Raw genomic sequence first — 22653 nt, forward strand, 5'->3', positions numbered from 1 at the left:
GTAAACGATGTTTTATGTGGATTGACTGGAAATCTTTAGTTGTTTGCTGATGACGCAAAGTTGGAGAGAACTATAAGGAGCACTGCTGATGTTAATTCCCTGCAGGAAGATTTGAACAGACTTTTAGTTTTGACACTTTTATAATCTAATCTAATCTAGTAACCTTATTAATGTTAATAAGTGCAAGGTGTTGCATTTTGGAATGCAGAGATATAAGACTGTGCATTATATTGATGGAACTATAATTGCAGGAAGTAGTTGATATTTGAGATCTGGGAGTGACAGAAGACTGAAATTTAGGAGGAATATTGCAGTGTTGTAAAGACTGCACATCATATTGCCACTATAATAAAAAGTACACTAACATGTAGGACTATTGTGTTTGGATTTTGGTTACCTGATTTTCATTGTGATGTAGAAATATTTCAGAGGGTCCAGAAACAAGACTAAGACAATATCAGGACTCTGGAATGTTGGCTATGGAGAGAGGTTAAAGGAATACAGATTACAGAATTTTGTGGATCAGAGGAATTGAGGTGATATGATAAAGACATTTTAGTTAGTAAGGGGATTTTATCATATTAATACAGAGAGGATTATAAAAAGAGTAGAGGGCGAGAGGGGAAGAACGAGAGACCATCTCTGAAAGTTGTGTAAGAGTGTGGCGAACAGGGGTGTGAACGATAGATATTTTACATAGCAAACTGTGGGTGAAAGGAGCACATTACTAGAATATGTTGTTAATGCAGGGAATGCTAAGGATTTTAAGATTCAGTACGTTAAATATGTTGTCAGTCAACAGAAGGCTGAAGTTTAGAGGGAATGTTGCAAGTGTTGCAAAGGCTGCACATCATATTGCCACTATGATAAGAAGTACACTGCTCTCACCCTCTACTCTTTTTATAATCTGCTGACTCCATGGAGGGTATAATAATAATAATTTCTCAACATTTTTGGTTTCACTGAGTTTTTACCTGAAGCAGCACTTTATGTTGCTCGAAAAACCTCAGCTGTCAGCAGGACATGTATTCTGAATATTCAGATTTCAACATTCTTTATTCTGAAACATTGACCAAAAGGCAGTGCCAGCTTGTAATATAACTAGAATCTTTATCAAGAAGGCTACAGCTTTGTAATTTGGAAAGTGGGGTGAACAGTTGCTTTTACTGATTTTCTGTGATTATTCAGTTAGAAAAAGATCACTGTTATAACATGTAGCAAACATACTAAGGGTATGAAATGATCTTCAAAATTTTTTGGAAGAAAGACTATTCTTTTTAAATATTACAAGGTATTTTTTTAAAGATAATAATGAATTCTCAGAGTGTAATTATAAATTTTTCTTGCATTTATTTGCTATATTTAGTGCTTACATAAGTGTTTGATGTTGCAGAGAATAATATGAGATACTGGTTTGTATACATAACTACAAAAAAGATACCTCAGTGATGAAATTCTTGAACTGAATTTCATCCTTCGTTCTGTTATTACTATTTCTCTTTTCCATTGCTGCAGTAATTGAGAATTGACTGCACCAGAAAAATAAATAAGTAAATAAATAATGCTAGTCTTACCATGCTGCCAATCTATGGCATAATTAAAATATACACCTATGGTATGGATATCCATAGCAGCTATCATGAGAAGGTAAAATCCCATGCAGAAATCTGCAAAGGCCAGGTTACACATCAGAAATTTGGAAACACTCATGGTGAATCTTGTACTCATTAGAACTACCATAACAGCCAGATTACCCAATACAGCTGCCACGACTACAAACCAAACTGCAATTCGCAGTGCTACATTTCCCATAACGTCTTCACAAGGATTAAAAGCATCAGGTGCAGGAAAACACTTGACATCTCTGTAGTTGTTGGCTAAGTTGCCACAGAAGGCTTGTAGAGGAAGTTCTGGTTGAAGGGATGCTGTGGTACGATGGAAAATTCCAATATCATTTTCATGTGCACTTCCTGTTCCAAATCCTGTTTCAATGGAGAAAGATACCTTAACTCCTTTACCAAGTAATTTAGGTGACATTCCATCTGACGTTCCATCCCATGCATGAGAATCACTGTCATTTAATGGGGGAGCATACACTGAATGTTCATATTCATTTTTATGAAGTGTGGTACTCAGAACTCCAAAACTTCCCCTGTTGTTAAAATGGCGGAAATTATGCTTTGATAAATGACTTCTTTTTTGTTTGCCATTTCTTAATGCATATTTGAAGAGCTCTTCATCTTTTGCCATTGTTATATCAGTGACTGGAGAGTACGCTGCAGTGGTCACATCACTACAATAGCGTTTTTCCATATCATCTCTTCGTACTTGGTAAAGGGCATATTCCTGGGGATTATGTGCAGCAGGAAACTTGAAAGCACAACAGTGATATGGATAAGTAAGATGGGCTTCTCGGATGTAGCGGAAGTGATATACAGATGGGAACACTTTTAGAGTCAATGTATCGATAAGTTTTACTATCTCTAGTTCCTCAAGGCCTTTTGTTGGCAATCTTCTGATGCTTGTCTCTGAGAGGTCTCTGAAAGGAATTATAAAGCAGAATGAAATTAAACTAAAGATACCATTCACTGCAGTTATATTGTAACTGTATAAAAAGCATTTAAAAGGTTATTACATGAATATTCAGTTCATTATGTATGGTAGAATATCAATCAGCTATTCTAGTAGTCCACATTATGTTTACTTTTTGCAGGTAAGGAAGGTTTAAAGGATTATTATTATTGTTATTATTATTGCACTGGCACCTTCATGGAGTCCCAAGACTCATCATGGGAGACTCAAACTATCAACACAATATTGTACCTCTCCTTGAAACCATTAACAGATATAGCACTTACAACTGACTCAGGCAGCAGCCCATTCCATTCATTCACCCTCTCCAAGCAAAAACCACACTCTAACCCATCTTCCAGGGATGATCTTTTGTTCTGCTCCCTCTAGCCAGGTGCTGAAACATTTCCCATGATTCTTGTAAGTAACTTAAATGTTTCCATAATATCTCCATTTTTGGCCTATCAACAAACTTTTGCAATCCACAAACCTTCAATCTATCTTCAAAGGGAGCATTCTGCAGACCACTCATCCATCTTGGTTGCTCGTCTCTGGACCTCTCCACCACTTCCTCATCCCCAAGAAACCCAGATGACTAGAACTAAGCATAGTAATCTAGATGCGGTCATATCAAGGTTTTATAAAGAGGAATAACTTCCTTACTACAACTACCCTTGGTAGTTTAGCAATATGCCCTCTAAACTTCAACTCTTATCTGCTACAACCCCCAAAATCCCTGGCTTCATCAGTTTCGTAGAGTAGAGTTCCCTCAATGTAATACACAGCTTGTAACCTTTGGATCCCAAAATGCTTAACTTTACACTTTTTCACATTAAACTGACATTCATTATGCTTTGCTCATACCGACAGCCTATTCAAATCATCATGCAAGCTCTCTACATCATTCTTATTAACTCTTACTCTACCCAACTTTGCATCATCAGCAAACAAATGAATATCACCCTTCAAATTATTTCCTGTATCATTTATATACAAATTAAACAGTAGTGATCCAAGCACAGAGCCCTGCAGCACTCAACTAGTCACCTGCCTTCTTCTGGATTCTGCTCCTCCATATACCACTTTTTGGTATCTGTCCATCAGCCATCCATCCTTTTATGGAACCCTTTTTGTTCATCAACAGGTGGCAAGATACACCAGTTGATGGATTGTCTTAGGACCACAGTTTCACCTATAAGACAAGCTGTTGGATCGTGAATGAGGCCTGCCATTACTGGACAGACTTTCATTCAGGATCCAACAAGAACAGAACCTAAGTCAAAAGATACCTGTACTGCTGGTGCAAATTGTACTATAAATAAAAAGAAGGGGGGGGGGGAGTAAAGTGTATCAGGTAAATATTAAATGAGTGCATATCTGTTTACCCAAAGAGGGAAAAACACTGTAGGTTATGTTGTATGTGATATGTCAAAGAAAAGGGATATATGAATTTCTAGTGAGGCGGCATATTTAATGACCAACCCAAGAATAGGCTGTGTGAAACAGTGCATACTTCAGTGGTGACTAAGGGCCCTGAGGTCATGACCTTGGAAAACTCATTAGTGATCCTTACAAGCAAGGTTCATGAAAAGAGATAAACGTGGACAATTCTCTGGGAGGAGCTCTCTCACGCATTCAAGTGCAACGTCATCGAAACAACCGTGACTGAAAGCTGCAGTACAATAGGAGTTGGTGGTCGAAAAAAAAAAGGGGGGTAGAGAGAACCTGAAGCAGGAAGGAGGAAAAAATAAAGGGGATGTGATCGAAGTACAGGGGGTAGGAAGCATTGGCCGTAGAACAAAGAGGTGCCAGTGCAGACGGTCAGATGAAGTCTGACGAAAACCTCTAAGTGCAGACCGGTGAAGATGCTTGGGACCAAGTGGAACCTCAACCGCAATGTCCTTCTAGAAGGGTTCATAAGTCCTGGAGATGCATGGCAAAAAATTTCCACTGACAGCAAAGTTCCGGTGTGCATTGATCCAAAAGGGAGAGTGCTCCACAAAGTGAGTAAAGTCTAACCGGGGTTTGCACATGACTCACACGTGGTGATGAAGTGTGACCATATGCTGCATCAAAATGGTAATGTAAAGCTTTGCTATATCTAAAATATGTTAAATGTTGAAAGGAGAAACAGCTAGGACCTTTCAATAGCAAAGGAAGCTGAGATTATTTGTCAGTATTGGAGACCTTGGGCTGGTAGTCCGAAGACCCATGTCATGTGATCTTCACATCGTGCATATATGTCACTTTAGTGATCTCTCTAGAAATCCATGTTCAGATAATTAATAGTATATGCTTATATCTATAACATTCTTAGAAAATAGCAATCTTGTCCTATTTGAAATTGTCATGTATTACCATGTAGAGCATTTAAAGTTTGAAATAACAATTATGATTTATGTTCTTTGTGTCCTAATCTTGTTAAAATTAAACTTTGTGTTTCTTGTTAAATCCTGGTCACTGAATTGTGTTTGAGAACAACATTGCCACTCACCAACACACGAACTGTGATAAAAGGGGAAGAGTATCTATATAAATTTAGTAAGGCTGGGAGAGGGCACGGCTGCAAAATCCCTAAATCCGTACATCGTTCTACCTGACTTGGGTCAAGTAAGATAAACGTCGGATTCAGGAAGGGCCCACGACATTCAGGGGGTGACTCTAACTGGCACAGAACAAAGAAATTTGTTAGAGTCCGTGATCCGAGGGAGCTTTAGATCCCAGGTCACAAGAATGCATGCTAACAGGCCATATACAAGACTCAGAACAAATACTCTGAGAAGTGGCAATGTAACAAAGCAATATTTTTCCACTGATTAAACACTTGGATATATATTACCTTTTGAGAAACTAGTCAGCTCTGCTGTTTTCAAAATTGTGGCTCCAGCCAGATGGGCACCCACAATAAACCCTATATTGAACTCTGAAAGATCCTTTGTTTTTTCTTTCCTAAATAAGGTTGCCAGCTAGCCAAAGATCACTTGACCTAACTGAGCTAATTCAACAGCAGTTAATAAACTAATTAGAATATATAGAGCATCAGGAAATGAATGCAAAAGCAGCTGTGTAAATAGTGACTTAGAACCAGCAGTTTATAAAAGAAATTTTCAGCTGTGTAGCAACAATTCAGTTTGCATGGAAGCATCTCAGTCACTGCATAGCTGAGTAGCTTAGAGACATCCACATTCCTATTCAATTTCCTAGCAGTCCTTTGTTCTCTCTCTCTCATATAGGTGCATTTTAACATGAGGCATTTTGTTAGATAGTGTATGCACTATCTAACAAAATGCCTCATGTTAAAATGCACCTATATGAGAGAGAGAGAGAGAGAGAGAGAGAGAGAGAACAAAGGACTGCTGGGAAATTGAATAGGTGGATGTCAACAATGTTCCTCTAAGCTACTCAGCTGTGCAGTGACTGAGATGTATTCTTTACAAAAAGTGAAAAGACTGGTAAGAGAGTCTTCTGGAAGTGTGGGTTGAGTAAAAAACCACATAGTGGAGTGATGAATGTTAATGACAAAAAGGGTGAAAATGTATCAGAAAGAATGGAAATGAAAGTGTAGTAGGGGAACATATGAATGCTAATATGAAAGAAGTGAAAAATCAAGAGAACGAGGAGGTGATAATGAGAGAAATAGCATGTTTGGAGTCTTTCACAAGACAAAGTGTCAGCGCCTGAATGACTAGAGATGTTCTGGCATGTGGCAGCAGAAAAGAGGTGTGTGTGTGTGTGTCGGGGGGGGGGGGTACAGAGTATGAAAGAGCAAAGGAGGAAAAGTAAGGATAGATTATTTCTATGTAGAATGTATATTTTCTTTTGAATCTTAAAATTGCAGCGATTATAGGCAATTCATTGTGATTACCTGCAAATGTATCTCTTGACAAGGAGACAAAGAAACAGGTATGTTCCTTAGAAAAGCTTAAATGCACAAAACTATCACTTTACAAAGACTCAGTTCATTGAAAAATTAGAGATAATTCTGCAGTCCCTGCATTTTTAATAAACAAGAGGAGTGGTTGATGACAAGATAATGAAATTGCTTTTCTCTGGTGAAAAATTTAAAATGTAGGAGGGAAAAAGTTGATTGTTTAGGCAGGTAACGTGAATGATTTGAAAGGTGACAGGCCAGATATGAAAGAGTTACTAGAAGATGCAAAAATAGCAAGAGTAAGAGGATAAGATTGTAATTCTACAATCTTTACTCTCATTGCATAAAAGTGTAGGAGGAATGGTGTGCAGTTTTCAGATGTATAGAATGAATTTCATGGACAAAAGAATTTATAAATTAAAGATACCAAGAAATTATATACTTGGTTTAATCATTTATTTAAGTATAAGCAAACAAGTTTGCACCTGAAGTATCTTCAGGATTGGGACAACTCGTGGTAAAAGTGGTATGACTTCACATCACTTGCCTTAGCATCCCATAATGCATAGCATTATGTGAAGGGTCACTACCTAGACCAGTTTCCCTGTTTAAGTGTGGGATTACCTCTCCAAAAACTCGTGTGGATCACTCAGATCACCCAACCGTGCGTGACCTGAATGATCATTTAACTCAGTGTTGCTCAGTATAACTCAGTATAACCAAGTGAAAAAAACTTTCAACAAGTATATCCAATCCAGAGTATTTTAATAATAAGGTATGGTACACCTTTTGGCAACTTGTATAGGAAAAATATGACTTCTGCATTACTTCAACCATGGTATCACCTCTGGGTCTGGCTCCCACTGAGGAGACCTCAATAAAGGTCAAAACCAGTCTGGGTAGTGGCCCTTCCCTTAATGCATAGCATTATGCATATCTGCATGGATATGTGCTTTGCATTATGGAATACTAAGGCAAGTGATGTTAAGTCATACCACCTTTACCACGAGTTGCCCCAATCCTGAAGAGACTTCAGGTGCAAACTTGTTTGCTTACACTTGGATAAAAGATTAAACCAAGTATATAATTTCTTGATGTCTTTAATCTATAATATAACCAAGTGGAAAAAACTTTCAACAAAAGAATTTATATTTGACTGAAAATATTACACTTGAATGAATTTGTATTGTTCACTGAAAGTGTTGTTTGGTTTACAAGTGTCAGGAGAGGGAGATGCAGGCAAGCAATATGAAGCAAGGCTACTTGAAGCAAGTGACTACAAGAGTGAGAATGATTAAAAAGCTGAATGTATCCTATCAGGTCTTAGAATGAATGTGGTAGCCAGTGCAAAATGCAAAAGTGGTTGTTAGTATAAGGGGATGCTGTAATTTATGTAGTCTAAATATGTCAGAAGCATCTGGAATAATGGAAATGAGTTTTCAGTATTGATTAGTTCAGCTTGGCCAAAAGTTGTAGGCTTTAGTGAAATTCAGTTGATGGAGAATATATAGTTCTAGGGGTAAAATGTAAAGGTCATAGTCTTTTCAGGGAAGAGAGAGAATAGGAGTGGAGAAAGATTAGCAAAAATATAGCAAAAAACAAAAAATATAATAGCAAAAAAAAAGTGTAGGAGATAACCAAGATAAGCAATGATGTAGGAGGTGTATTTGACATGTGAGATAGAAACCAGTAGAACAACATGTATGTTGCTTGCTGCTTTAGGCTTCAGAGGGAGGGTAATCAAATATGAATAGCAACAGCATGCAGTTGCAAATAGTTCAGTAGAGTATATAATTGCCAATAGCATTTCTGCTCTCCAATCAAAAGGTCATTGATTGAATTGCACTACTCACATGGAGCTTTGTGTCTTTAGGTGGGAGATGAGTGCAAGACTTACTTTCCCCTGTCACATTTGAAGCCTGAATTGGCTTGAGAAAGTTCCATGCTTGGTCTTCAGGACAGGGTTTCTAGATAAATTAAAAAAAAAAAATCTTAGTTCCTAACTTTAAAAAAAAATTAAAAAAACACCTAACACAACTTTTTAATAATATATTATAAGTTTAAGTTATTGAATGATCACCTTTTCATGGGTGGGAGTTACATAAAAAATAAATTTACTATGGGAGACTTCAACTAGGGAGGATAGAATGAAAGGTCACATTAAGGGAAGGAAATGGAATTTATATAGCTCTTAAGAGATAAATGACCTGAAATAGCAAGTGATGAAGAGGAATCAGAGGAATTTTCAGTTAAGAAGGGGTATATGTGTGCAGAGGGATAATGTGTTTAAGGAATACATAGCAAATAAGTATGATAAACCTAGGAGGTAATAGTGTTGCCATGGCATAGGAATATGCAGAAAGGATAGTAGCAGTCAAAGTCAATGGAAAATGTTCAAGAGATGGTTGCAGTAAGCATAGTAAGGAAGGCACCATCAGATTATCAGAGAAAACTCATTCCAAGAAGTTTGTTTGATGCATGGTAAGTAAAAGAAATAATGACTGTTTGGTAGGATAACTGTAATGAATGCTGGTGGTATGGAAAAGGAAAGATGCATAAGAAGCATTTGAGTTACTGAATAATTACCTTGCATCCAAATATTGCAGTGCCAGGCATGGCAAGAACTGACATAATAAGACAGGCAGATGAACAAGAGGTATGTGTAGGATATTAAAGAATCTTAATTCAAATGCAATTGTGGAATGAGAGGGGATATTTGCTGTGTTATTACAAGAAAGTGCAAAAAAATTATGAGAAAGTTGGCAGTCCTGCTAACTAGATTGTTTAATTTAACTGTGAGCATCCAGTAAGGTTCCAGTGGAGTGGAAAGAGGGCTGATTAATTTTTTTTCATAAATGAGCTCCAAGAGGTAAGAAATTATAGACTGATTGGTATCTCAGGAATGGTAGTTTAGGAAATTGTGAAGTTAGTCAAAGGGAGGATTTTGGAATGGGTGGACACAAATATGATATTCTAGGGGAAGAAGCATGGGTTTGTAAATGATAAGCTTTTTGTTCATAATTTATTCGCTTTCTGTACTAATGTGATAAGTTATTTGGATCAAGAAAATGATATATGGTGATTATTAGATTAAAGGAGCATTTAATAGACACATATTTTTATAAATGGCTCACATGTATAGAAAAATAGAAATTCTTTAATTCCAGTATAGTTCATCCCGTATTACAAGAATAACATCAGGGAGAGGAGTGGATGTCTTGACAACATTCAAAATATGAATCACCAGACACGAGTTATGTAGCATGTGCATATGTCCTCATGTCACGGTCACAGCGGAGTTAATAGGTGAATGCACTGTTAGAGATTTAAGGGAAACAATGGGTAGCTTTTGAAATTCAAATAGAAAGCTAAAGGCCATGACTTTGCTGTGGTACCAAAATGCATTCCGAATCTTGAATTTTTGCATAACATCAAACGCAATCTGTTGAGACTTTCCAGCAAAGATGCTAATAAACTATGCTTTGAAGTTGCTACTTCACTTTTTAAAAGCAAATTACTTCCATGCAATTTATTGAGTGCTGAAACTCGGGCACTAGTTACATTAAGTAAAAATTTGCAGTATATCTATTTTGAAAGCAGATAAAGGAAAAGCGGTAGTGGTAATGGATAAGGCTGACTATGAGAGCAAAATAGACTGCCTTTTACAAGATACCTCCGCCTATCAAGAAATTAATTATAACCCTACAAAAATGCAAATCAAACAATTAAATAAGCTGCTTGATGAAGTTGTTAGCTGGGATCAAAATACTGTGGACAAGTTGCTCACTCACTTTGGAAGAACTCCTCAATTTATAGCCTCTCAAAAATTCATTAAGAAGGTTATCCAGTAAGACTCATTGTGAACTGTATTGACTCTCCCACCTATAGAATTGTTAAATTTCTGTCACATTCATTAACTGCTCACACTGGACAATCTAGATCATTCATCAAGAATTCCACACATTTTCTTGAAAAAATCAAGGATATTCAAATACAAGAGTTGGATCTGTTAGTCAGCTTTCACATTGTTTCCCTCTTTACCAACATTTCATTATCTGACACTGTTAATTTATATGATGATTACCCTCCTGATATTGCAAAGATTTTTGAATTTGTTATACAATCAGGATATTTCAGCTGGAAAAACAAGATCTATAGACAAATCGAAGGTACTGCCATGGGTATTCCCTCTGTTTCACCTTTGGCAAACTATTTTTTGAACTATCTAGAAGATACTTTGTTCTCAACCATTCATCCCCCAGTCCTCTCATTGGTTTCGTTATGTTGATGATGTTTTTGCTATTTGGCCTCATTCTGAAAATGAACTTACCACGTTCCTACAACAGATCAATAGCCTTCACCCATGCATTCAGTTCACCATGGAAAAAGAAAAGGCTGGTAGTTTACCATTCTTGGACATCCACCTAACACGCACAGCCTCCGATAATTTGTCAACCAATGTTTATTGAAAACCTACCTTAACTGGCAGACACATCCATCAAAAGTCTGCTCATCACACCTCTCAAAAAATTGGTGTTATCAAGTCCTTAATTAATAGAACACATAAGGTGTGCTCCTCTTCCTCAAGCTTACAATAAGAACTCACTATCAGAAAGTTAATGGAATTTAATGGTTACAACCCTGGGGTATGTTATCCAGCAGATAACATACCTCAGGAATTGTCAACAGACCGCAGGGTTCCAATTATTTATATTTCTGGCATCGTAGAATTTTGAAGAAGTATCATCTCATTTCCACATATTTTCTGATCAACAAAATCTGTTGTCATCAACAAAAGACAAACCGGCACCTCTATCATTAGCTAATGTTTACCAGATACCGTGTGAATGCAATCTAAGATACTTTGGATAAACAGGCCATTCTGTAGAAAAAAAAAAAAAAAATTAAAAATTAAACTAAACAATATCCAGTGGGATAAAGCTTGTTTTCTCCATAGATGTAGGTTTAAATATGAATGCCTTTTCAAAGAAAGTTGTGAAGCCCTTCTATATCGGCCAAATCTGAATCGGAATGATTGTCTCTCTCTCTCTCTCTCTCTCTCTCTTATTCTTATCTTATGTAACTATCAAAAATAGTTGTTTAATAATATTTTTAATAATATTACAGTAAAACCCCGAAGTTACGCGGTAGGTGGGACCAACAAAAAGCACGTAAGTCGAATTCGCATAACTCGGAGTATGATTTTGCATGTAATTTATATATACAAACATACAATTAGGACCAAAAGTTTACAAAAAACACCTATATTTTTTAAGAAATGTAATCATAATTGTAGTTTTTCGTACATAAAAAAAAAGAAAGTTATTTCGATGTCGATGGTTTCATAAAATCTAATAGATTCGTCTGATGGCATAATGTCTTTTTCTTGTCATGCAAAATTTCTTCATAGCAAGCTAATGATTTTTTTATTCCTTGCCTTGTGGCTACAATTCATTCCTCGTTAGAATATATGTGCTCCAAAATCTGTAAACCTTTCTTTTACGATTGTTCTTACTGTAGATTCCTGTAGATCGAACTTCTTTGCTAGCTCACAAATTTTCATTCCGCCTTCAAAATTCTTAATAATGTTGAGTTTTGTTTCCAGTCAATGTTTTTCCTTTCTTGCTAGCTGTAGAAGAATCGGACTTGCTTCTTTTGGATGACATTATTATTTTTTATGTGATAAAATTTTTATCAAGAACATAACATTAAACGATCGCAAGGTTTGTAGACTATAAAAATCGTGTATGAATGGAGACCGTGCGAAACATATCAGTGCTTGTTCACAACATTGCGACACTGGTGAATGTGGCCGGCACCTGAAAGATATGACTAGTGGTGAGGCGTGAAGCGGGATGGGAATATGTACATATAAGAAACAGTGTAACCTCCGGATTCGCGTAAGTCAGGGTATGACTGTATTTATCAATACTAATTTCTAATACTAATACTAATTTCCGGTTGCTGGGCTGTCATGGTGCACCAGGGCGTCCCCTTGGTGGTGGATGAGGGGGATGATCAGTGGCTCTACTTTGTAGTCCCCATGCACCTAACTCCCGGCTAGGTGCATGGGACCCGCTAACCAACGACAGCTGTGGTTCATTCATGTTGGGGGTTGGATAGTTCTGGCAGCCCATTCCATAAAAAATGCCACCATGTAAAGCAGCATGTCTAAACAGAAAAGAATGAAAGCCCGGGTAGTCTCAATATGCCTGGAATGGTGGTGCCAGGGTGATATAGCAGGCTCTGCAGTATCGTCAGTCCATGACTGCTATAAAGAAATCCAACACAGAAATTGCTTGAATATTGCTACTTGGAATGTAAGAAGATTGAATAAATGTGAGAAATTGGCTAATGTGATGAGAGAGAGATGGAGAAATTGAATATTAGTATACTAGGAATAAGTGAAACATTTTGGAAAGGATCATCAGATTTTGAGTCAAAACTTCCAAATGGCAAGATATATAAAATATTATGTCAGGTGGTGAAATATCAAGAAGAGGTGTAGCATTTATTGTAGAGAAGAAAACTAATAAAAACATTATCCATATAATCAAAAAATCAGATACAGTAATGGCAATTCTAGTGAAATCTAAACCTAGAGAATGCTGATGCTCCTACAGAGCAGAATTTTATTTATTCATAGGAAGTTTCCTCCCCCCCCATCCCTATTGGGATGAGTTGAGCCCCTTTATGGGGTGTAAGTATTTATGGCTGTACATCCGTATGTTCATGGGGCTGGTTTGCATGCTTGCGGGATGAAAAACCCTGCTGTCTACGGCCAAGACCGGCTAACTTGGCTATGGCTGAGGAAGATCCTTAAGCTCCTCATGTCGGCGACGGGAATGAAGCCCAGGACATTCCTTCCCTAGGCATATGGTTGCGATGCACATAGCCACTAGTCTAACCGCACGGACAGAGCAGAATGAGGAAGCAGAAATAGATATCATGTGTGATGAAATAGAATGGTGTATAAAGGAAGTTGGAGGCAAGAAAGATTGAGTTATTTGTGCTATGGGTGACTGGAATGCAAAAGTTGGATCAGAGAGAACATCTACACATCTGGGTCCATTTGGACTTGGAATTCGGAATGAAAGAAGACAAAAGCTGATTGATTTCTGTAACAAGCACAGTGTCATCATAACTAACACTTATTTTGAGCAAAAAAAAACAAACCAACAGCACGATACACATGGGAAAGTCCGGATGGAAGATACAAAAATAAATTAGACTATATTGTAGTCAGTAAATGTTACTTCAGTGGAATATGGAACTCAAAGGTGATGCTAAGTGCTGACTGTGGATCTGATCATAGACTGGTCTTAATGAAGATGAATATTCACCTGAAAACAATAAAATTTAAAAGAAGTCAACTCCTAAAATGGGATCTGCAAATGGTACAAAATCCGACAGTAAAATCAAAATTTAATGAAAATATTTCAGAACTGCTGTCTGCACGTTGCAAAATGAAAATGAACCCTCTCAGTGGAATAGACTACAAGCAGCTATCATAACATCTGCTAAAAACCACATCAATAAACAAGAAGAAAGAAAGAAAAAACCATGGATAACTCAAGAGGTAATCAACCTTATTGATGAAAGAAGAACATGGAAAAGAGGAGCAAATGAAGAAGAAAGATTAAGATATAAAACTTTGGATAAAAGAATCAAACAGTTATGTAAAAGATTGAAAGAAAACTGAATAAATAGGCAGTGCACTGAGATAGAAGAATTACAAAAATAGGAACAAAACCAGAGAAGCATTCCTGAAAGTGAAAGAACTTAATGGAAAAGCAAAATGTACACAGTCTAATAACATCAAGGAAAAAGATGTAAACATACTCATTGATAAGGAAAAGATAAATGGAAGATGGGTGGAGTACTTATCAGATCTCTATGATGATGATAATGGTAACATGTTTGATGATTCATGACACCTTAAGTTAAACGTAACAACAGATACCACTCTACCCACTTATTTCTACCTCCTTACTTACACAAGAAAAGAGGTAGAACATGTAATTAAGAATCTTGCTAATAATAAATCCTCTGGGTGTGATAATATCGGCTGAGCTGCTGAAAGCTTTGACTGGCAATAATAACAACTATTTAGTGGAATCCATTCAGGACATCTATAAAACAATACGATTACTTGACGTTTTTACAACATCTATCTGCATACCAATTCCAAAGAAAAATAATGCACAAAATTGCGAGGATTACAGAACTGTTAGCCTAATATCCTATGCATCTAAAATTACTTTAACCATTGTTACCAAACAAATTGAAAGAGCCTTAAGCGGTGAATTGAGTGAACAACAGAAAGACTTCAGAAGAGGAATTGGAACCATTAATGCTATCCTGAAACTAAAAATACTAATAGAAAGATCACTTGAAAGAAATAGGAACATATACATATGCTTCATAGACTTTCAGAAGGTTTTGACTGGGTAAAACATAATAAAATGTTCACTATATTAGATAAATTAGACATAAAAGAGCATGTACTTAAGATTATAAAAATGATTTACACAAAACAGAAAATGCAGCTGTTTAACGATGAGATTTCTGTAGTGAAAATAAAAAGAGGAGTTAGACAAGGTTGTATCCTTTCACCAAATCTATTTAATATCTATAGTGAGACAGTGATGAAAAAGATTGAAAAACAAAAAAATAGGAATTAGCATCATTGGTATAAAATACAACAATCTTAGATATGCTGATGATACCATTCTAATAGCAGAAAACAGAAACAAATTAATCAAATTATAATTGAAGAAGGTAAAGAATTTGGATTAGATATAAATGCAAAAAAGACCAAATTTATGAAAATCTCAAAAGAAAGCAGATCCGAGCCAGAAATGTTCATAAACAATATGAAAATTGAACATACAACAGAATACAAATATTTAGGCACCTACTTTACTCCAGATGGAAAGCAAGATAAAGAAATAAAAATAAGAACAGCCATAGCTAAAGATGCATTCTGAAAAATTAAAGATCTGCTCAGAAGTTCTGTGAGTATCGAGACAAAGAAAAGAATGATAAGAACATTAGTGTGGCCTTTAAAGGTTAAAGTTAGTACAGGATACTTCCTATATAGGTAAATAAAATGTGTTTTAGTCCTATCTAGCGTTTGTGGACTGAATGAGAAGATCAATCTAAAAGAATAATAAGAAATATTTAAAGAAAACATAAAGAGACAAAGAAAAGAATGATAAGAACATTATAATAAATTTAGTTTAATCCTTTATCCAAGTGTGAGCAAACAAAGTTTGCACCTGAAAGTATCTTCAGGACTGAGGTAAGGTGGTACACACCAGGGCAACTCGTTGCAAAGGTGGAGCAAGCTACCAATACTCCTGTCTCCTGTCTTTATTTTTTTTTTTTTCTTTCCTGGGATGGGACAGGAGTATTGGTAGCTTGCTCCACCTTTGCAACGAGTTGCCCTGGTGTGTACCACCTTACCTCAGTCCTGAAGATACTTTCAGGTGCAAACTTTGTTTGCTCACACTTGGATAAAGGATTAAACTAAATTTATTATACTCTAACCAAGGGAAAAAAAAATAAACTTTCAATAAGAACATTATCATTCTTTTCTTTGGCGACACTAAGAACATTAGTGTGGCCAATTTTCACATATGGAAGTGAGACCTGGATATTCAAGAAGAGAGTAAGGCAACAGATAATAGCCTTTGAAATGTGGAGAGCTCTGAAAATCTCATGGACAGAACATGTGACAAATACAGATGTCCTACAGAGAATGAGAACACAGAGAGCTTTATTACAGGAAATGATCCAGAGAAAGATTAGATTGGCAGGACATGTACTGAAAGGTTCAGCAGGACAGAGGATACTAACAGTTTTAGAAGGAAAAATTATGGGAAAAGGATCAAGAGGCAAAAAACAAAGGACATGGCGTGAAGATATAAGATCATGGATAGGATCACATGGCTATGCAGAAACAAAAAGGAAAGCCATCAACAGAAAGAACTGGAAGGACATGGTGCTGCACCCTCTCACTGAGGAAGCTACATGAAGAAAGAAGAATACTAATTTCTAGTATGTGGCAACAGTTTTTAATTGGTAAACTGCCGAATGCTGTATGCACTCTGTAATCCTGTTCCTTTGATTTCATGTTTCTTCACACTGATGATGTACTGTTATTTTCAGTACAAAATATCTGTACTTTAATGAAATGAAAGTACAGATATTTTGTACTGAAATATCTGTACTTTCATTTCATTAAAGTTAATTATTATGGTTATTGTGTAATTTATTATTTATAATCATGCCACAAGTACCTTTAAAGGTTAAAGTTAGTACAGGACACTTCCTGTATAGGTGAATAAAAGGTGTTTTAGTCCTATCTAGCGTTTGTGGACTGAGTGAGAAGATCATTCTAAAAGAATAATAATAAATATTAAAAAAAATAAATAAAAATACATTGTGAGTAGTTAATCATGATTACTTTCCAAAACTTGGAGACATGTAAGCAACCAGAATAAGTAAGATTTGAATGATGCCATAAAATTTCATAAGTTGCGACAAGCAAACAAACCAAATTTAAGTTTGATTGTCTGTTTCCATATTTGATTGCAAACAATTTGTTGTCTAGTGTCAATGGCATGGGAAACAAGGCCAGACTTTTCAGATTCCAAGAATTTGACTAGTCCTGATGTTCTTGGATTCTAATCTCAGCAGAACGGCCTATCCATATGCATGAACAGGCCACTTGATAGTCATCAGGTAAGGAGAATGGTGGTAATCTGTTTGGTTGATATTATACAAGAAGACAGTTCTCCAGTCAGTTGGAAGGTAGTGTATAGATTATACTTGCAAAGAAAACCAAACTCATACTCTGTTCCTTTAAGGTGGAGTATGGAAACTCTTATTTACATAAGATTACAGTATAGATGAGGGATGATGATATCTGTTGGTAATTTTGTCCAAGAGTTCAGTTAGTAAGAGCAATTATTGTTCTCCCAGGTCTCTCAAGGTTTGGGAAAGGCGTTCAGAGCTGCATGCTCCTATTACCACGGCACAGGACAGAACGTGTAAAATGGGACGGGTTCCAAGTCAATTGAACCCAAAACCAATGGGGACAAAGAAGTCCCGATTTGTTCTACAAATTGGGACTTCGATATTATGACGATATATGAGTATGTCTATCCCTCTTTCTCTCTCTCTCTCTCTCTCTCTCTCTCCCTCTCCCTCTCCAGAACCAGGGAGACATGCTATCATCTCTTTAATATCTGTGAAAGGGCACTTATGGCGGAGGTAGAGTGATGGTTTGAGGAGGCAGCTCATAGGGGTGGATGCACTGGCTTATGTGTGCTTTCTAATGGAACCATGAATTCTTCAACTTCTAGAGATGAGGTTGTGGACTCCTATGTTAGCCCACATGCGGGTGCAATATGGAAGACATTTATCCTACAGGATAAATTCTAGTCCTCATCAAGCGAAACTCCTGCGCTAATATCTTCAAGAGGAGACTGTCGAACGTATGGACTGGTCAGCCAGGTCTTCTGCCCCGAATCCTTTTGAGCATATCTTTGATGCTGTAGATAAACATGCTGCTGTTTTTTTAAATCCCTCCCCTGAAACATTGAGGGACTCAGGAGAGTTTTATGAGAGTAATGATAGCTATTGAACTTCAGGACACAATTATAAACCATATGAAACATTATGGGCACTGTATTGCTGTGAGTTATGATCAGATTCCTTAATGTAAGCAATCTCATTTTGGCCTATTGTTTCTCAGTGGATGTGGCATTTGCACACCACAGCGCTTGAAGAACCGCACGAAGGAAGACTTTGTTTCGAATCTAGTCGGCGACTAGAGGAAATTTTTCTAAGCCTTTTTTTGACCGGTTCCCGAGTTAGTTGATCTCTGGCTCGGGCAAGCGGGTTTTTCGTCCCATAAACTCAAGAAAATCGACCGTAGAACACACATTATTTCAGACATTAAATATATTGTGTTAAGGTTAGGAACCACGAGATGGCGGCACTTGTGCCGTCTCTCTTCACTGCGTGCCGCTTAATTAGTGATAGTTTTGGGACAGCTATCTCTGATTGGCTGCCAATGGAGATTGAACTGCCCACTCAGTCTCCAAAAGTTAGATAGGGTATACGGCCTTGCCTACTCCCTGTATGGGAACAAAAAGGCATTAGCTGATTTTTTTTTTTTTTTAATTTACAGTTTTTGTATGTGTTTCTTTCACATCTCGCATCATACAGTTGTTCACCGAAATGCATATGAATTCTTCATACGTTTTTTGAAACTATTGCGATTTTTTGTGTGTTTCTTAATTTTTCAAAACCAGCATATGTCCCAACTCATAAGCCATTTTCTTAAAAAATTAAAATGAAATAGGCCACCTGGCATTTTTGTTGGCATATTTCAGGGAGGATAGAAGAAACAGGACAGGAGGTGGGGTATATCTAATAATAGCTGCAGAATTACAACGAACAAAATTAGATGTTAAAGAGGATATTAGGTTCATTTGAGGATGTCTGGTATGAGATAGAGGTAAATAGGACAAAATATGTTGTTGATGTTTGGTGCTGCTATAGACATTGATTGGAGGGAGAAAAAGGGGCATAGCAAGATGGATGTGAAATTTATACAGTTGCTAAGGGATAATTACATGCCTCCGTAGCTCAGTCAGTATAGACAAAGCCCTTTGGTCAGAAAGATGGGTTCAATTCCTGTCCGTGAATTGAGGAACCTTTATCCGGTCTCTTTTGACTAAAGGTAAGTTAGCTGGTCTCATACAGAGGTAGGGGTTTTTCCCCACCTGGAAACTCAGGTTTTCCGTGCCCCAGAACAGGCAAACTGTCCCCGTACTCACACATATCTACAGACATAGGACACTCTGGTAGGCATAGGGCTAACCACCTTATCCTTGTTACAGTTAAAAAATCCAAGAATAGTTCGAAGGTCATGGGCCACTGGTGAATGAAAGGAATCATTACATGAAATATGGTATTGAGGAGAAAAGGAATTTGAGGGTTGGATCTGATAGTAGCATCAGAAGATGTATCCATAACCAAGTTAGATACTGCCTCCAACTGGGTAGAGTGTGATCATGGCTAGAGAAGCTGCAAGGAAAGAATGTTAGTAGTTCATCAAGTGGTCCGATTGCGTGTGAGGGTAGCAGTATCAGACAGCACACCCAAGGTCAGGAGGATAGCCAAGTTGGAATTAAGTGGATGAGTAGGGATATAAAGCAAGAGCTGAAAAAAGAAAACATTGTGGAGGAAATATAAAGAAAAAAGTGATCAGCATACTCATGAGCAATGCAAAGTGCATGCAAGAAGGGTGAGTAGTATGGTAAGGAAGGCCAAATCAGACTATGAGAGAGAATTAGCCAAACAGGCCAAAGTAAACTCAGAGTTTTTTTCGTTATGTAGCAAGTAAGAAGGAAAATAACTTATGGTAGAATGACTTTAAACAATGCTCATGGTAGGAAGGTAACTGAAGCAAAAAAAAAAAAAAAAACATAGTTGAGTTTCTCAACTATGTTTTTTGAATATGAATGTGAATGCAAACACAGCAGCAGTGGGACTGGATGGCATATCATCCCATGTACTACGTGAATGTGCAAGAGAATTGGCATTGCCTCTGACGAAGTTGTTCAATCTAAGTCTCATCTCTGGCACGGTTCCAAGAGAGTGGAAAGAGGATGAGATAGTACCATTGCATAAAGGTGGCTCCAAGACAGAGGTAGCAAACTACAGACCAATATATATATATATATATATATATATGCACATGTATCAGGAGTGGTTGTTAAAGTTTTGGAAAAGTTGGTGATAGGTAAAATACAACAGTGGGTGGATAGAGATGCAATACTCTATAGTGGGCAGCATGGCTTTGTAAAAGGTAGGTCCTGTCTTAGTAACTTATTCACATTTTATAATAAAGTGAGAGCAGAATTGGATAAAGGCAATGGTACCATGATACTGCTCCACATTGCCAAGGCATTTTAAAGAAACCACATGGAAAACTATTACAAAAACTGGAGAGGATGGGAATGGATATGAGGCTAGTAGCATGGATGGGGGGGGGGAGATGGCTGACAGACAGACACCAGAAAGTAGTAGAGTCTAGGAGAATGATCTGGTGAAGTATCTTAGGGTTATGTGCTAGGACCACTACTCTTTAATTTGTAGATCAATGACAGGGAAAGATTTAAGAGGGAATATTCAGTTGTTTGCTGATGATGCAAAACTGGGGAGAGCAATATATTCTGCAGAATGATTTAAATAAATTTGGCATTGTGGGCAAAGGATAATGATTATCTTAATATTGCAAAATATAAGGTTATATAAGGTTCATTTCGAGTTTAAAAGGTTGCATATTGGTTGTGAGTTCCCTGACGGTATCGTTTTGATGGTATTGGTTTACAGGAAATTGATGAGGCTAAGGACCTAAGGATAATGATGGACAAAGAGTTAAAGCTCAGAGGGCATATTGCAAAAGTTGGTAAAATAGCTCAACAAATTTCTTGGATGTTGAAAAAACACAAGTAAAAATAAGGAAGTTATTATTCCTCTTTATAAGGCTATGATTTGGCCACATCTTGACTTCTGCACACAGATTTGGTCACCTGAATTTTTTGGGGACCAGTTGGAGACCAGATTGAAAATTATATCAAGTAGTCTTTTGTCACCATCTCCTGGTGACAGGCCTGCAGAATACTCCCTACGAGGATCTATTGAAGGTTTCTGGTTACAAAGTTTAGATGATAGGTGGAAAAGAGGGGACATGATAGAAAGTTTTAAAATATTAAAGGGGTTTTATAAAATTGATGCAAGTGAATAAACATTTTGAACATATTATAAATAGTCAGAGAACTAGGGGACATCCATCATGGAAGTTGTGTAAGGGTGTGGTTAGTAGGGGTGTGCAGACAGTATTTGTTTGCATGGAAAGTGGTGAGTGAATGGATTGTATTGCCAGAATTGGTTGTGAGTTCCCTGGCGGTGAGTAGTTTCAAGGAGAGGAATGATAGGATTTTGTGTGTACGATGGTTAATTTGGGTCTTCTGCAATGATTCTCCGGACTCCATGGAGATACCCTAAATAATAATAATAATTACACTGAAATGGTAACTCCATTCTAATCTTGTTAAATCTTCATGGAACGTCTCTGCTTTTATTCCCAATGAGTAACAGCTTTCGTTTTCCACTTACTGATGTATTTGACTACAGTCTCTTTGCATTCTGATTTATTTTTTTTTAATACAGGGAACCAATTCAATGTTGCATGATAAATTAGGCCCGTTCTTCAGCATTAAATTTTTGAAGCAAGTGTATGTAGTTTTTGTAATACTCCATGTAATAGAGGTTACTAGCTGGCCTAATTCAACAGCATCGTGTATCAAATAACGAAGCAAATGCTTCTTGTATCGCTATTTTCGTTGTTCTAGATTTGTTTTAATTATAAACGGCCGCACTGATAAACCGGTGGTCTAAATAACCGGAATCTACTGCATATTAGAATTATATAAATTTTATTTTTCTGTACATATGTCAGCATTTATAAAATTATGTGATTATGTTTAGTATTTACATGTAATCACATAATCACGCATTATGCAATGTATCCTTGCAAATGTTCAACATTTTAGATAATGCTTTAGCAAATTGGTAGTGAATATGAAGATGGTGTTGTGAATAAGGTGAAAACAGCAAAGAGTAGTTTATGAAGGATTAGAATGTAGCAGAAGGCAAGTAACTAATGGAATGTTGGAAGTTTTTTCAACTTGGTTAGACTATAATAAATTTAGTTTAATCCTTTACCCAAGTATAAGCAAACAAAGTTTGCACCTGAAGTATCTTCAGGACTGAGGCAACTCATAGTAAAGGTGGATCAAGCTCTCATCACTCCTTGTCTTAGTATCTCCCATAATACAAAGCACATCTCCTTGCGGACATGTATATGCTATGCATTAAGGGAAGGGCCACTACCCAGACCGCTTTCGACATTTATTGAGGTCTCGTCATTGGGATACTTCAGGTGCAAATTTTGTTTGCTTATACTTGGATAAAGGATTAAACTAAATTTATTATAGTCTAACCAAGTGGGAAAAAACTTCCAACATCTTTATCTAAATCCAGAGTAATTTAATAATAGGGTGAGACACCTTTTAGCAACTTGTATAGGTAAAGATGACTTCTCCATTGTGTCCACCTGTGTATCA

The 22653-nt window shown here is 36.9% G+C and overlaps 1 protein-coding gene across 5 annotated transcripts in view; it reads right to left on the minus strand.

Moving 5' to 3' along the window:
• LOC150102724 (follicle-stimulating hormone receptor-like) overlaps positions 1-22653 on the minus strand; it is a 315182-nt gene that overhangs the window by 8338 nt on the left and 284191 nt on the right. For all 5 annotated transcript variants that reach the window (XM_090398880.1, XM_090398882.1, XM_090398883.1 and 2 more), the window contains one exon: positions 1575-2539. In XM_090398880.1, coding sequence (XP_090255006.1) covers positions 1575-2539 — 965 coding nt within the window. The remainder of the gene's footprint in view (positions 1-1574; positions 2540-22653) is intronic.

The sequence above is a fragment of the Typopeltis vanoorti genome, chromosome 10 (genome assembly GCF_054136105.1).
Source record: "Typopeltis vanoorti isolate ZY-2024b chromosome 10, IOZ_Tvanoo_1.0, whole genome shotgun sequence".
Taxonomy (NCBI): Eukaryota; Metazoa; Arthropoda; class Arachnida; order Uropygi; family Thelyphonidae; genus Typopeltis; species Typopeltis vanoorti.